Genomic DNA, 17489 nt, shown 5'->3' with positions numbered 1-17489 from the left:
ATAAATCTCGTCAAAGCTGTTGGAATACATGCACACAATTTATGCATCACAAGATATTCTCAGATCTGGTCTGCATGGAATCATCTAGAAACATTAGAATAAGCACACAGCTGTGAACATCTGGTTATCCTGACCAAGATCAAGCTGGCATCCCTTCAAGAGTTTGCAGTGTGACTGTATTACAAATAGAACCGGCTAGATGCAACAAATGAAACACAGAAATGCATGTGTAGTACCAAGACATATGTTATGATGTGAGGTAATGGATGAGGAGAGAGGGTGTATCAGGCAGCTGGGTTACAGCTGGATTTATGGAGGACTTCACCCACATAAAAGGGACACCTCCAGGAAACCAGTGACTCCGTAAATGTATATACTGCATCCAGCTCTGAAATGCTGTCCAGGAACAAGCAGATGCCACAATAGTATAATGGTGCATTGCATTTATATGTGTATGCAAACATGTTCTGTGGCGTATACAGTTATTTTATATACACATGTATATATATTTATGTTTGTAATTACATCTCTCATACTATTCAGTGGGTTGATGGGGAAAGACAGGCCTCAATATCCTCATCCAGTGCAGGGTGGAGGGTCTGTGGTACAGCTGGGATTTCTGAGCAATGGAGATTAAGTGCAAAATGAGATTATGAAGAGCAGACACTGCACGTGTTTGCAGTGACCTCTGTTTAGAGCAGAAGATATTGATGGTAACACAAGGTCTAATTTCTGTATTGTTTGATCAAGTAACACCTTTCCACACACCTGGGGGACATTGTTCCAGATGGAACCAGTGTTTGTCCGAGAGGGAGGGATGCTTTAGGTAAGCACTGAGTTGGATAAGGTGTTTATGCTTCCACTATGGACCAAAGCTTCCTTCTCATTAACTCCTTGCAGGAACGAGTTGTAGTGTGAAAGTTCCCTTGTGTGGAAGTGAGGCATATTTGGTTTTGTAAGGTGAATGGTTGTGTGTGACCAACGAGCCCAGGAATGTTCTGCCCCATCAGTACCTGCGCTCTTCTTCACCTCCCTGCGCATGCGCTTCAGCCGCTTCAGCATCCCCCTCAGGTCGGTGATGCCGTACTGGAAAGCGATCTTCTCGTACTCGCTGGGATTCGCGTTCTTCAGCAGATCCCACACGTCCACCTCAGGCTCTTCCTCTTGCTGCTTAACCTCCCTGACATTAGCAAAATAAAATTATGGGGGAAGAGTTAGTGAGGCTTTATCACACCATAAAAAAAAGGTGAAGCTGAGTCTATGGTGAGGCTAGAAATGTTTTGACCAAAATTTGAAGGCTGCCATCATATCTTTTTTGTTTCATTCAGTATGAGTGGAGTACCTCAGAATGACATTCACTCCTTTACACTTCTTCAAGGCAGAATTTGAATGCAAGTTTTAATTTATCCTTTTCTGATACAATCAGTAATGAGAATTTTTATATTGCTTCAATGCTTCAGAAAAAATACAGTTGGAAAATGTAACAGCATACAAGCTAATCCCACTTAAATCAGTTTTATCTGCTGGAACTTAAGTGGAATCAATCATAATTTATGATGGCACCACTGTACTTTTCAAAATCATATAAAAATGTTTTCAAACCCTGAGTCCCTGTAATTGCTACTGTGGGTGACTGGCGACAGGACACTGAAATGCAGGGGAGTTTGTGTCTGTTTATAGTTACACCAGTGCTTCTCAGCATTACTGAAAGTTGTCAAATGAATAGGAGCTGGAGATTTCCACACCAACTTGGACTTGAAGCATGGATCTGTTCACTTCCATGTGTATCTCAGTCTTAAGAGCAGGAAATATGTTCAGAGGCCTGTGTGAGGAATCACCTTTACACAGAAGTTTCAGTACTGTATTTACTATCTGCAACTCCAGGCTAAGACAACCAATAAAGAGAAGTATAATTATTTTCTCAATGGTATCCATTAAATGATAGAACAATGAAAGCATCTTAAACAAAATTATATTTTTTAAGATTGACAATTTAGCTCAAAAAAGTGAACTGCTAGAGCAATACTGGAATTGAGGAAGAAATCTAGATTTTTTTCCTCCTGTAATATCATGAGGATCAGACCAGCATCATTCCAATTTGACTTAGCTTGTCTAACAAAATCAGTACTTTTGAGAACAGCGCAAGAAAATAAACTTTTGAGAAATAAAAAGTACCAAGTTGTGCAGTGAGGCACTGTTAGAGCTGAGCTTTATGGAGTCAAGAGAGGATTTTCTTTGACATATACAGAAATAGCACTAAATATCCCTGAGAATCTCTGCATGGTTGGATGAGGAACCATGGAAACCACTTTGCTGATTAGTCCATGAAGTTTATTATTCATAATATGTCTGTAATTTTAAAAAGGAAGAGAGGTTCTTCCTGAGTAGTCTTTCAAAAAGAATAAATCTGAGGCAGCAATGTCATTTAGGCAATCTCAGGTACGTAATTTTATATTTTTTTCTTTTTATCCATGCTCATGCACAGTGAGTGCTGCCCTTTCAGTGAGATCCCTTCGGCATGGGGCAGGTGGAGACCAGCCCTCAAACACCTGTGAAAGCTGAGCCCCCTGGGGCAGCTCTGTCCTCTCCCAGGACAGCTGCTCTCAGCCAAGGAGATGTGCACTCTGGGGGAATCCAAATAAAGCTCCCCTTTAAATCCAGCAGAGGTTGAGAATGAGGATCCTGATTTTCAACCAGAATGGAAGACTCAATTTCAGGCTCCTTTTCCTCTTGCATAACTGGAAAATGAATTTTGATGCTTAGAGCAAGCCAACTTTGTCCTGAGACCTCAGCAGTTTGAGCTGAGGCCAGAGGCCAAACGGAGCATGGTATTTCCTAAGCAGACTGACTTCTGCCACTTTCAGATCTCCTTCCTAAATGTGTGCATTTTATTGCAAGATGTACTTGGAAAAAAAAAACCCCAAAACAAACAAACAAACAAACAAACAAAAAACCCAAACCACCACAACAACAACAACAAAAACTTAACCAAAAAAAAAAAAAAAAAACCCAAAAAAAACCCCAAAAAACAAAAAAAAAAAAACCAAAAAAAAAAAAATCCAAAAAACCCAAAAAAATCACCACCACCAAAAACAAAACAAAACAAAACAAAAAAAAAAAAAAACCACCAAAAACCAAAACCCAAAAACAACAAAACAAGGACCTAAATATTTCAGTGGTTTTTAGATCTTGTGCGTCTTGGAACGTCATGCTGCTACTGATCCACTGCATTGACTGCAAAGAATATCCAGTCATAGTGTGGCTTACTGAGATAAGACTTGATATGTCTGCCTGCCAACCAGCAGAAAATTAGAAAATAGACAGTATATTGATTGTATGCATTTAGGTTTGTTGGTTTTTGTTTTTTTTTTTTAAAAAAAAAACAAACACCATGTTTCAAATAGTATGAACCAAAAGGGAAAAGTTCTAGGTCTTTCCTTGGTCATACAACCATAAAAAAAGAGAAAGAATACACCTCCAACATTGCCTGTTGTAAAAATTGAAATAAAGCCATGGATTTGTCTTTGTAGTAATGGATGTTAATATCCACACACATGGATATTAATATCCACACTGTGGCTTAATTAATAATTTTATTCAATTAAGCTCAGAAATATGAGGTTGCCTTTCAGGGCCTGAAGCAAGTTGAACCAATTTGACCAAAGTCAAATAATGGTGTCTAAAAACTAAATATTTCCTTTATCCATTAAACACACAATAGATATTCCATGTTTATAAGTTTGTACAGTATTTATCTTACAAATCTTAAGAGTTAATTGTTAGTAAAGTTATATAATATCTCTTAAATCACATTTATCTTTCCACAAAAACACCAAGAACTCTCACATGCATCTCTCATGTTACTATGGAAACACCACACGGGCGGTCATGCGGACTGGCATGGCAAGTTTGATTAGTAGGATGAAAAGACAAACTGAAGGTCCTAATTAGGGATGAGAAGATTGAAAATGCAAAGACCTGGTGGATTGGAATTGGTCCAGGTAATTATTTGTTTACTTTCAGCTTCAGCTTTTCCTGTGTGCTTTAGTTGCTTAAATGCTATTCTTGCCCTCGTAGCCAATGAGCCCTTTGTGACCTTTTAATGTAATTAATACTACAGACTTTCCTCTTTCAGAGTAAGTGGTAGATGAGATAAAGGATGTAATTGCTTTTCCCGTTCTCTGTGATCAGCTGTCATTGATTTCCATGGCATATAGAATTTCTCTGCTTCATTTTAAAAGATGATGAATTAACTATCTTGTCTTAACCCAGTGAAAGACTAAACTGGGCTTAAGATCTGAGATAACTAGAGACATAACTATCATAACACCAGATTTTCAAGGCAAATCAGAGAAACATGTACCCCAGTTGTTTTCCATCAAAACATTTGAGTTAAATAAAACAGGACTGAGCATTTGTGTGTAGATATTTTTAAAAAAGCTACAAAGATTTATACCAATATTTATGACTTGAAAGCATGATATATGATATTTTTCACATCAGGATGCTTTTAAAATCAAGTAAGGATGTACCCATAGAGATAAATTTAACGCTTACAGGTTTTTTTTTACTGTTGCACCAGACTCAATTTTCTGTACTGCTCATCCCTGTGTAGGAAATGTCCCTCCTCTGCCTTCCATGCAAACACAAAAGAAATAGCAAGTGAACTAAATGTTATTGGCCTCTTTAGGCTGAGGCTCACTTCTTTTCCCAGCACACTCAAATCTGAGGTTTCTTTTCTGCGCACTTAGAGGCAAAAATAACAAAACATTTGCATATTATACTATGAGAATAAAAACCAGTTAGAAACATCAAAAAGTTGAAAGGTCACAACATCCTTAAGGAGTTATTAATGCTACACCTGACTGTTTCTGTGGGAGAACCTAATGGTTTGCAATCCACACCTGCTCACTGCATCACTTGGTTCTCACCTACGTTTCAGGAGACCACTAAAGTCAAGTTCTCCTGCATCCTCTTGTCCTTCACCGCTGTTATTAACAGAAAAAGATCAAATCTTTGTTTAATACAGGAAGACTTAGACAACACTCTGCAAATGCTCTACTTCTCATACACTCAACACTGTCCAGAAACACAAATAATTGTATAAAATCAACACAAACTTGTATGCTTTTTCACATGGATTATGTTTCTGTAGGCACTTGTGAAAAATAACACAAAGGTTTGCATTGCTTCTTCTTATACTCTGATGGCAAATTTTTGTAACTGAGTACATAAATTTGCCAAGGTTTGTGTTAGCTTTCAGTAACACAAACAAATGGCAGCTAGTCAACACAACCAGCTTTGTTTTTTGTTTCTGTAGTGGACAAAACAAAGGGCTTGTGCTGATCTCTTGCTGTGAAATCAAAACAAAGATTTGCATTGCTGGGTGATGCTTTTAACAATGCATAGCTCTGTCAAATACTGGTTGAAAAGTACTTAACCTTCAAGATTTTACCTTTCTCTAAATGAAGGGAGAAAACAGTTATAAAAAAGAATAAAACAGTACATTGTCCATTTTTACAGTCCTGTCAAGGTGCATTCCTTTCTATGATGTGATCTTTAGCAGAATTACCTTATAATAGAGCACATAGACAAAAGAAATGTCCTGAATATTTGTAAAAAGGGAAAAATAGTGCAAATCTTAACTGAAATTAAGCCACTGTTTAATCAAGATTTTACGTGGAAGATATTACTTAGAAAATCAGAAAATACTGAGATAAGTTCATCTGCTTGGGCAGAGTAGTTACTGCATTTTTTAAAAAGTGCTAAAGAAGGAAATGCACCTTGAATGTAATATCTTTTGTAATTTTCTTTTAATTAAAACCCCTAAATAAAATCAGTTATCTTTGGATAACAAGCTTTACTTGTAAATTAACAAACTGCATTCATTATCTGTTATAAAGTATTTTCATTCTATATATTTTTCATATATTTCATCATGAAAAGATGACACCTATACTGGTTAGAATTGCTACTTTATCAGAAAGGTAACAAACCTTAAGACACAATGCTTTATCTTACATTCTCTGTACTATAACATTTGCTGTTTTTCCTTACTGATGGTATTTACTGTTTACTGTAAGGTAAAAAAGCCAGATCCTGTCTTCTTGAAATCAGTGTGAATTTTCTCTCTGCTTTTAATCAGTGCAGGATTGGGACCAGGAACTTTCATATTGTGGCTGACAGCTTTCAGGAAACATGCAGTATAATATTTTAGTGAATGAAAATACATTTTTAAAAATCTCCAAAGAAATGTATTTAATTAATTTAAATGTTCAATCTTCCTTTAAATTAATGACACTTGTAATTTCTCAGTAGAGGTATTAATATCATATGTACTATCTATGTGTTGTAACTATTTTGTTCTAACCACCACCAATTACTCAAAATCCCACTTCTTTAATCTATATTTACAAATACAGTTTTATAAAGTACTTGATACAATTTCTGTTCTGTGCCTGCTATTCATGCCCATTACTGAGGAGCTGGACAGGATCACTGAAGTTACCTTCTTTTGAAAGCAGATCTGATGTCAATGGATGGAGCAGCTTGGGAAGATTCTATGAAATAATGGTAACACAGGAATTAAAAACACAATTTGAATAATTTATGTAATCAGTGTGACTTGGAATATGAAATTTGTTCTGTTTCCTGCTGAATGACCAGCATTGTGCTTCCCCTTTGGCATTAGGTTCTGGCATCCACAAAGATGCTCAGGGCTAAGTGTGCCATTTCTCTGAAGGACTCTCTGCAGTTCTGCATAGGAGATTTGTTTCTCTGGTGTTTCTCTCCATCCCCCTGCCTGCCTTATTCACAGGCTCTGGCCTTTTTGTCTTCCCACTTCCAATGCTTTCTCCCCTACTGGCATCAGTACGTACAGCAGCAGAGGAAGGAGACAGAGTCAGTCTCCTCTGCAGCTACACACTCACATTTATTGTCAGGGCAAGGAGGAGTTCCCCTTTTGTGAATTACCCCTTTGGGACAGCCTGGATCAGATTAAATGGTTCTGATCCACAGACAGTGAATGGATGGAGCCAGACTGGCCCCCACCCTGCTGACATCTAAGCTCACCCACAAAGCTCTGAGTTTGTGTGGCACACCCTGATTTGAGTTCTATACTGGTTTTATCTGCCAGTTTTTCTAATTTTTGGATAAATGTCTCACATGGTATCTATTCCAGTGATTCCAGTGTTCATTTAGACAATAAATTACAGACACAAGAAAATTCTCTGAGCTCTATGCTAGAAACTTTCACTTTAAGTATTATTTCATTTAAAGGGTCTGAACAAAAGGAAGTGTCATTTCAAATGAAAGAAAGAAAGAAAGAGAGAAAGAGAGAAAGAGAGAAAGAAAGAAAGAAAGAAAGAAAGAAAGAAAGAAAGAAAGAAAGAAAGAAAGAAAGAAAGATCCTTATAAATCTTTACAGATACAAATGGAACCTTACCAGTGACTTCAAGGTCAAAAGAGCAGCTATCAAATTTGTCCTTGTAAGACACTTCACAGCGATAGTTCCCTGCATAGTTTTCCTTAGCTTTGATGATCTGCATCTCAAATGTATGAATCTAAAAATCAAGCATAGTCGTTCATTAACGTAGGGAATGCATTTGCACGAAGCAGAAGTTAAAACATGAGTCTTTCAGACATGCACCAGAAACAAGGAAAAACTCAAATAATGGGCTCTGAAAAGAAACTGGAACGCAGAAATGGCATCAGAAAATTTTGATTTCCCCACCATTACTTGCTCTGAACTGGGAGAGCAGAAAATCTGCTTCTGCAGAGGGTCAGAGATCATCACTGAAATCTGTGTGGGGAAGCCAGGGTTAGACTCCACTGCTCTTGAACTTCTGCCTGTTGTCTTAAACTGGTCTTTAAGCTCTCTTTAGAGCTTTGCCCCTATAAGAAGGAAAAGTGAAGACACACCTTAGTGTGACGCTCGAAGGACTCCTTCAGCTGCAGGTGCTTCCCCGCTTTACTGGCCAGATCCATCCATTTTCCTTTAAACCACTTAACATTTGGCTTTCGGAGAAGATCTTTGGCTTCTACTTTGGCTATAAATGTAATATTCCCACCTTTCAGAAAGAGAAAAGAACAATGCAGTTGTTGAGGAACAAGTGGTTGGTCATTTGCACCTCTACGAGTTCCTTTTACTTCTGCTCCATTCAGCCACCATGTGTTCTACCACAAAATTAAGAGTCAGATGCAGTCACACCGACTGTGAAAGTACAGCAGTGGTACAGAGATTAATGATTTTGGGTCTGGAAGCTTTCTGCTGCTACCCTGCATAAGATCTTGATATATCAATAACAGTACAGCCAACAGTATCAAAAGAACCAGTCTTTTTCCTCAGAAACTGTACCTCTTACTATTATGCTCAGTAAATTATTACATTTTGAGCTTGTCTTGAGTTAAACAATTGGGGTTTGCTTCTCTGAATCCAGTCCTTTTGCCTTCAGCGTGGAGTTCACATCCAGCTAAAACCAGAGGCAGTACTTGCAGCTGAGGGCAGAACCTGAGTGCCACAGAATCTGCCCACACCATTCCCAGCTCAGCCTCTGTCTCAGGGAGTGGCTTTTGGTTTTGTTCTAGGCACTTACCCACACTCACTGTTCCACTCTGAGGTTTCTCGACGAATAAAGTGGATCTTTGGGAGTCATCACGCTTTTCTGACTCCTCTGGAGCTCCTTCTCCAAGAGACCATACTGAGATGCAGAGAGAGGGGGAAATATCAGTCATCTCAGGGTGTTTTGCTCCCTCCAAAGTACACTTACCTGAACTTCCTAAACTCTCTAGCCTAGCACCTTTCTCTTCAGATGTCCTGAAAGACATGTAAGCTTTTGTTCACACTGACATCCATTGCTTGGCTGTCACATTGTGTACAGTACCTGCAAGAACACTACCTCTGTGGTGATGGAAAATGAAACTCAGGGAGGAAGAGAGGGGAACCTGGTCAGCCAGGATGGGCACTGAGCAACTTGAAGGGCACCAGCATTCAACCATGAGTGCTTTACAGAGGTGATGCACAAAATGAGCTCTTTGTTTTTCAGAAGAGATGGAGGTTCTGAAAACACAAACAGCTAGAAGCACAAAAATCCTTACACGCTTTCAGTGGATCTCTCTCAACCCAAACTAAGTCCCTTGTACAAGCTGGTTCTTCCTCTGTGTCTGCAAAGTAGGGCAGGAATGAAGCTCACTTCTGAACTTTGTTCTTTTCTGCCATGACAGAAGCACAGAATTTGGGGATCGGTCTATACCATGTCCTGCCATGTGAATTTTATGTGATATTTTATGGAGAAAGTAGTTTGTCAGATGGAAATGATTGTGATATATGTTCAGACACAGCAGCTTCTCTTCTGGAAACTGGGACTTTGGAACTGAAAAGAAACAACAGAACTGAGAAAAGCAGCAAATGAGTGCTCTCCCCAGGGCAGAGCGCTGTACCAGGATGGCTGTGTGTTTCTGGCTCCCTGTTTATCTGGACAGCCCTGGCTTTGTGCCATGCCATTACACCTTGTGTAAAACCATGGTCAAAACTGATTCCTAGCAGAAAGTACAAGGAGAGAAGGGCAGTGAATGCCTGTCTGTTTTCTGCTCACTTTCTGCAGAGAGGCGAAGCTCATGTCTCTTATTCCAATCTGAAGTCCAAATGCCACATCTCCATTTTTTGAGGAGTTATTACCAGTACAGAGGGGAAGCTAATAAAGTTAGAGGTTAGAATAGTCTTTCTGATATGTGGTGATTACAGCTGTGGGAACCTTTTCAACTCATGAAAATTTCTACCACCCATGAATGCGACACAGCTCATGGCAACCATGGGAAAATGCAAACAAATTTGTTTTATTTTCCTAAAGCTTATTATGAACTTTAAAAAAGTATCAAAATGCTAGATAGCTTTGCTGTAATGTTTTAGTGTTTCAGTCAACTGTGGGTAGTGTGCCTAGCACCTCTGTATGTGCCTGCTTGTACAATATTTCTCACAGGTAAAGACATTCATGTATATACACACATGTATGTACACGTATATACACACATACATAAAATGATTTACACAGACATAAATGAATGCAAATATATATAGATACATATCTATATATACTCTCTATAATCTAAATTTTTAGATTATACCACTTGAACATGGCAATATATGGAAACAACATGAGAACAAGTGAAGGTTACTGGTAGTAAGAGGATGAAGTGATGATAGCAGGATGAGGATCTGGTCACGTGCAGCAACAAACCTAACATGCCACGGGATGAAATGAAAAAAGGATATTAATAAATGGAAAAAAGCTTACACAGAGTCATTAATTTAGTACCACATAAAGGAACACCTAAATATTATCAACACCTCTAGATATTAACACTTTCCTATTTATTAAACAAAGAGAAGGGGAGGTGGGTTTGACGTGTGCTGGCATAGGCGGCTATGCCAGGTCCATAACCATGGTTGAAGTACCAGCTGCTCATTTTGCTCCAGAGGCTGCAAATCCTGAAACCACGAGCGTGGGTGCAGTGTGAGTTACCTGCCAGGTAGGAAGAAAGAGGTTATGATGATTTTGCTAGGTTTTCCCCACCGTCCTTTGAGGTGTGAGAAGAAGCCATTCTCCTACAGTCTTCTGGGACCTGTGTGTGGGATCGGGTGAGGCTGAATGTAGGAATGGAATTCCTGTAGGCTGAGGAGGAATGGAACAGCTATGTATCTATCTATACAGACACAGATATAGATAGATAGGTATGTATGTATGTGTCAAATACATGTCCTGTTCTGTGCAGCACAGCCTTCTCCCTCCTGGTTTAGCTGCTAGAAACCTATTTGCCCTGGTACTTTGAAGTATTTCAACAGCTGTAGTTTGCTGCTGTCTAAACAATGAAAATAAAGTATTATCTTTTAAAAACAAAATCTAGAAAGTATTTTTATTATGTAATTTTGGGAGTGTTTCATCATGTTTCTCAGGAGGTCTCACCTGAATCCTTTCTTTCCGCTGGCTTAGACATCCCATCTGAAAGGGAAGAGCAATTTAGATGACACCAGCTCAGAGATCACAGCTTAACTGGCCTCACATCACTGGGATTTTGAACATTGATTCTTCATACAAGAAGATTAGACCAAATATTTGGGACCATATCCATGAGGAACTACTTGAATATCAAAAAAATGTGAACAACTAAGAAAAACCCCCAGAAATCTTCCCCACTTTTCTCTAGAAAATCTAAATTAGTTTAATTCTGTTGAAGAGTTTCTTTAGAAAGGTTACATGAGGCTGATGTTTTTTCTACGATTTATGTAGTTCCAGGTAACAGAGGAATTTCCATTCCTTAATATTTGTGTGAGGGACAGTATTTTGATTATTTAAACAGTATACTTATTTATCTGGAGTTGCTTTTGGATCCACTAACCAATATTTTACCTTCCACTGGGAGATCTACTAAAGACCTCAAGACATGACTGGAAAGAGTCTAGTTCTGAAGAGAGATTAATAAAATATAGGGCACTTTAAAAAATTTTCTTTTTCAAAAGTCGTATCTTTTGAGTTCAGTCTGCCGGTTTGGACTCTTTTTTCATTAATATTCAAGATAAAAATACATACATACATACACACAGAAAGCATTATCACAGTCCTAACCTGCTGGTGGAGTACTAACTGAAGTGTCATCTTCATCTGTGAAAAGAAATACAAATGAAAAAGCACGTGAAGAAACTGAAAGCACAGACGATCATCTGCTTTAAAACAACTACAAGAAAATGTAAAACCTGCAAAAGAAAGAAAAATAAATTGCAAAATTCAGGAGCATTCACAATGGAAGATTCAAACTGATGAGGAAAGCTTTGCGCAATTCAGTAGCTGAAATGGTAAACCTTGATGTTTCAAGCAAGTAAAAAACAAAATGAGATGTGGACTGTGATCTATGATTAAATCATGAGTTTATATGAGAGCTGCAGAGTGATTCTGTTTGTTAGAGATGTAATCTACAGTAATTACAATAAGAAAGCCACAATGAAATGAAGGAGAATCACATATCTAACCTGAGGAAGATGTCATTTCTCTGATGACCACGTCTGCAATTAAAACGTGCACCACATATGCATTCAGCATTATTAAATCAAGATATGAAAAAGTTAAAATTAGTCCCCTCTATTTATACTTTGTAATTTCTATACTATAATATTAAGTGCAAGGAATACACAACTCAGTTTTTCCTCATATCAACAGGAGAATAATTTTAAATAAGGAAAGAATTATTATCACCATGCTGGATTTTCCTTTTGGTCACACTAAAAGTTGACTGTCATTAGGTATTAAATTGCTACAAACAATTGTTACCCAGATATTTAAAAATGTTTCATCATATAGAATATGTTGAGGCTTATATTTATAAAAATAAAAAGTCTGAGAAAAACATGAAACTGGTGTTAAATGGAATTATTGTAATCATGATTATTAGAAAACCAGAATAAGGTAATGACCATTTTTACAAGAGTTTCTTTGAATTTTCAATGTTGACTAGAAACCTCAGAGATCAGCTTTGATAAAAATAATCAAAAGGTCTTAGTATTTTAAAATCCTAATGGTAAAAAAGCAAGAAAATAACCAAAGTATCCTTTGAAAGATAAAAATAAACTAAATATATTTAGGATTTAATATACAAGTTATATGAAGATGACATGTTTTTATACAGGATCAGAAAATAATCTGTAGAACACTTCAAAATGGAGAACAGAGCTAAACAAGAACAATTTTGGAAAAATGTCAACCCACACCTTTAAAGATAGTCTTTTTGGGGGTTGGATTTTTTAATATCTTGTGGTTTCTATATCTTTGTGTTTCCATAATGAAATTTTAAATCTGAAGTTACCCTTTGATTTTGACCTTAAAGTTATAATTTATCTATATTTTTTCAAGGAAAAAATTTCATAACTATGACAAAAGCACATATGAAATATAGTTGTGTTTTCATAAACACTGGCAATATTGAATTTTTGGGTTTGTTTAACCACTGAAGGCTAATTAAAAGCCTGTTAATAGAATTTGTCTACTTCACTGTAACGTTTTACTCATTCCTTTTTAATGATTCATCAAACTTCATTTTAAAGATCCCTTGGGAGGAGGATGAAAGATGTAAAAAGTATGCCTACACACTACACATGAAGGATTAATATGTTATCTTGCAAATATCTTTTCTTATTCATAGGAAAAAAATATATAGAATAATGGAAGAGTTCTCATGACCTGCATCATCCAATGCCATAAGCAGATGTTGAAAATGTTGATTTTCAGCAAAAGTACAGTAATGATTAAGTCATGTCAGACATTTTAACATACTGCATTAGCAGCTAAATGGATGCAAGGCTATGTGCTTCCACTGCAAATATTTCTCCATATTACATGAAAGCATTAAGTGCACTTTCAGCTCTTTTTGTCAGTGATGGTGCCATTGTGATTGATGATGACTCAAAGAGGCATTTGACTGAAAAAAAAAAAATTAAGACCTGCATAAAACATTTGATGTGATGCATCCTACATGATGATGTATGATAATCAAGTTATGAAAGGACCACTCAGTTTTCTCTTTCATTTAATCATTTGAAAAACTAAAAACCCAAAAAGAAGTTATTAGTTTTGCAGAGGGATTGCTGGGGTTTCTCAAGGGTGATCTCTCATTTTTCAAACAAAATGTTAACATCAAAGACAAACAAAGGAAACAAACATGTCAGAAGTATAAGGATGAAAGCCCAATTGAATGTTTTAGAAATGGAAAGAGTATGACAACACTACATGCTGCAGGGATTGTTTTGATGAATGGGTAATTATCAATCCATCACTCCTTCTATCTCAGGCTTCTAGGACAAAATGGACTGACTATTGGTTCAGCAGCTACAGCCAATTCAGTTTCTGTGATGAATGATTGTTGATGCTAAAATAAAGTCTATTTGAAGATAACAAAAATAGCAAAAATACCAGATCGGTCAGTAGAACTATGATCATTCATTCACTACCCTTACCTTCTGCAAGTAAACTTTTAATGGGATATACTTTTCAATCTGTTGCATGGTAAGAGTTTGTTATGGGGAAACCAATTGATTCATTAGACAGTAGGCTGATAAGATGCATTACTCCATAGAAATCTTTATCTTTTGCCCGTGGCACACTGCCATTAACATACAGGGTAATTGTGTTTCTTTTTCTTGTTTCTAAATGATAACATTAACTGTGGAGCACACTGAGCTGTATCAGGAATAGATTCTTGCTGGATGAAAGAACTCTCCATATCTCTAAAGAAGCTAATCTAAACACAGTGTAGCCTTAACATTAAAATTTCTGACTGCTGGCACAAAAAAAAAGGAGAAATACATGTCCAAAATAAAGAAATTACTGGTTTATATATGAGCTGCTGCTATCAAGAATTTTAGACCTACTTTCCCCTGGTTTGAAACATCCCACACAAAGTGGAAGCAGCTATTCTGCCATCAGCCAAATTGTTGACAAACTTAACGTTGTGAAGGAGTGTCAAAAACCTATTAATTTTATATTATTTTATTTTTCTATTCTACTGTTTATGCAGAAATTACAGAGCACAGCAAGACTGAGAGTTTCAAATTTAGTTGACTTCAATTAGCAATCTGATTTTCAAAGGGAGTCCAGCGGTCCCATCAAAGGGACTTGGAACTTTGGAATGGTAAAGGAAGTACATACACAGAGAGGGGAAGTTTTAGGAGGGAGATGAATGGATAAGTGAAACCTGGGAAAATACAAGGATGACACATGCAATGAGCATTTTAGTAGATGGTTGGAAGAAACCTAGAGGAAAGCTATCAGTAAAATATGCAGAAATTTTAGTAGATCTCTGAATGACTGGATGGGACCTAAAAAAAAGGAATGAGCAAATTGATATTAAAATTTTACTATTATTCCAGCAAGTGGGAACAAAATTATAACATATTCAATCTCTATGATAATACTAAAATTAGAAACGAAGACACAAGCATTTAAATTGAATGAATATAAGACAATGTAGTAAATTTGGAGGATTTGTGCTGATTCACTTTGTTTCTTTGAAAATAAAATGGATGATTACATATATCCTGAATTTTTACAACATTATTATAGATCTTTTAAAACTGGTTTATTTTATGAAAGAAAATTTTATGTTTACTGCTCTGAGCTACTAAGTTACAGAAAAATAACCATGTGATACAAAGAATTTACCACACTGTTTTTCATTTCATAACTTTACAGTGAACACAAAGGAATATAAATACGTAATTTCACACAGACAATAAGTACCAAAAAGAAATAGAACAGTAAAACAGACACACAGATAGGTATACTCTATCTTCCTAATGTCTGTTGTTAATATTTTCTTAGTGATGAAGTGAAAATGATTGGATTTACATGGACTACCAAGATTTCTTTCCTAGGTGTCAGGTTCCAGCACAGTCCCATTTCAGGTTCCTACAGTGTCTATCTTAGAAATTACCAGCAAACAGGTCACAACTGCTGGCACACAAGTATTGCATAATTGCTGTTCAATTCAGATATTAAATGTTTCCCATTTTGTTTCCATTCAGGGAAGTACCTAAATCTGCTACTTCTGAAGCTGCAGAAAGTCTTATATAGCTAATATAAAAGGTAATGTCTAGCTAGTTCTGTCATAATTTCCTTGCTGAACTGTTCATTTTCAAGTGTAAATTATTTTGGAATGAATCTAGGTTGGAAGAATGGAACCTTTTTACTTTTGGTGAATTTTGCTCATCATTATAAAGATTTTTTTTTTTTTCCTGGCACACAAACCTGAAAGAATAAGTCTGTGAAAATACATTTTCCCTTATTTGGTGATATTCTGTAATAAAATAAGAGCTGATAGGAACAACTGCGCTGTAACTAATTTTTAGAAGTATTTCTACTGAGTGTCTGGCAATGACATCTACTTTGCTTTGCAGAGGTGACAGTTTCACTGGAGCATGGTAGAAGGTCGTCTATCTATTAATATTCAGACTTTCATTGCAATTTTTATGGAGGCAACAGCTGCCAGCATGGGATCCTACCATAGTAGGATCTCAAAGAATATTTTTTGGTAGCAAAATCCTCCTAGCAGGTTTCTCTTAGGAGGAACATTTTTCCTCCTAGTAAATACTTGTCTCCTTCACTAAATTCAAAACAGAAACATAATAATGTATAAGAAGATAATAGAAGTTTTGGATAAGTTACCTACCATGTTTTCATTTTTATTCAGTGAAATGTAGGCTTGTAAGCAGTGAGGAAATCACCATTCATGTTCAGTTTGGGAAGAAACATTTTTCTCATATCCAAATTAAAGCAAGCAGAACTAACTGTTGGAATAGCTTGAGGCAAGACTTTCATCTTTTTTCCTATCATTAGGCATGCAAATTATTTCTGAATTGCATTTCCATTACCAAGTTGACAGATTTGATTACTCACACAAAATTTTGTGTGTCAAAATAATTGCTCAATGCACAGATAACTGGCAAAATAGCATGCACTGAAGCCTGGTTCAGCATTCTTATTTTCAAAAGGGTACTTGAATCACACATTCTTAGTGTTTATATTTTGACTCTGCTGAGAAAAATAGCCATGCGTGCCTTTGCCCAAATAAATCTGCAAGTATCAAGTATACATCCAGGCTGTCTAAAAGGGAGGATTTTGTTTGGAAGACACCAAAAGCCAGAATACATTTTCAAGCAAGCCATTTCTTGATTTGCCATGAAAAAGCATAACCATGCCAGATGAAAAGCAAGCATTGCATCAGTTGTAAGCATATCTTGGTCTGCTTTAGCCTTTGATCAGAATTAAGTTTTAAAAAAAGATATTATTCTTTTCAAAATAACCTGATGGGGTGTTTGATTTCTATTTTGGCAGGGCTCCTACAAATAGCAGAGAATTTGGCCCAGTTCCTTCAAAAATGCATTCTCCTAACCAGAAGAATTGTCAACAGAGCTAAAATCTAATCTCAGCAGCACAAAAATATGTGTGAAAACTGGAGCTGATTATTGCACACGCTGCTGGTGGAACAGTTATCTATTTGTTCACAGCAGACAGTCCTCAAACACACTTTTCAGAACCTGTAAAGAACCTGAGCTCATCTGCTGGCCTCCCAGTGAGGACAGAAAGGTGAATGTGTGATTTTTAATTTCAGATGAAAATAAATCTATGGGGCTTTCTGAAAGGTATAAGATCAAGTTTCTGTGGTAGAACAGAAACAGCTTAGAATGACAGTAGGACATTGTCCACTTTATTTAAAAGCAACCAATGTGCACAGTATCTGAGTTTTAGCAAGCTTGGTCAGGGGCAACAGCCAGGCTCATTTAAACACAGCTTTCTGCTCATGCAAATCCCTTGTAATTTGATCCATTAATTGAAAAGTCAATATAAATACTGTTGCTAAAGCATCGGTCTGGTATGCAGAATTTTTGAAGATATTCATGAGTATCATAATTTCCTTGGGCTGGCTAAGTCATGCAGAAAAGGGATCTA

The 17489-nt window shown here is 36.8% G+C and overlaps 1 protein-coding gene across 3 annotated transcripts in view; it reads right to left on the bottom strand.

Moving 5' to 3' along the window:
• MYBPC1 (myosin binding protein C1) overlaps positions 1–17489 on the bottom strand; it is a 70722-nt gene that overhangs the window by 29108 nt on the left and 24125 nt on the right. For 2 of the 3 annotated variants that reach the window (XM_041398741.1, XM_041398739.1), the window contains exons 4-11: positions 11622–11657; positions 10962–10997; positions 8595–8699; positions 7921–8069; positions 7445–7562; positions 6509–6560; positions 4932–4988; positions 1014–1180 (exon numbers count right to left, since the gene is read on the bottom strand). In XM_041398741.1, coding sequence (XP_041254675.1) covers positions 1014–1180; positions 4932–4988; positions 6509–6560; positions 7445–7562; positions 7921–8069; positions 8595–8699; positions 10962–10997; positions 11622–11657 — 720 coding nt within the window. The remainder of the gene's footprint in view (positions 1–1013; positions 1181–4931; positions 4989–6508; positions 6561–7444; positions 7563–7920; positions 8070–8594; positions 8700–10961; positions 10998–11621; positions 11658–17489) is intronic. The other variant, XM_041398740.1, reaches the window with a different exon arrangement.

The sequence above is a fragment of the Onychostruthus taczanowskii genome, unplaced genomic scaffold (genome assembly GCF_017590055.1).
Source record: "Onychostruthus taczanowskii isolate IOZ18803 unplaced genomic scaffold, ASM1759005v1 scaffold15, whole genome shotgun sequence".
NCBI lineage: Eukaryota > Metazoa > Chordata > Aves > Passeriformes > Passeridae > Onychostruthus > Onychostruthus taczanowskii.
The sequence above is the reverse complement of the archived record's forward strand: the minus strand, read 5'-3'. Positions and strand labels throughout refer to the sequence as shown.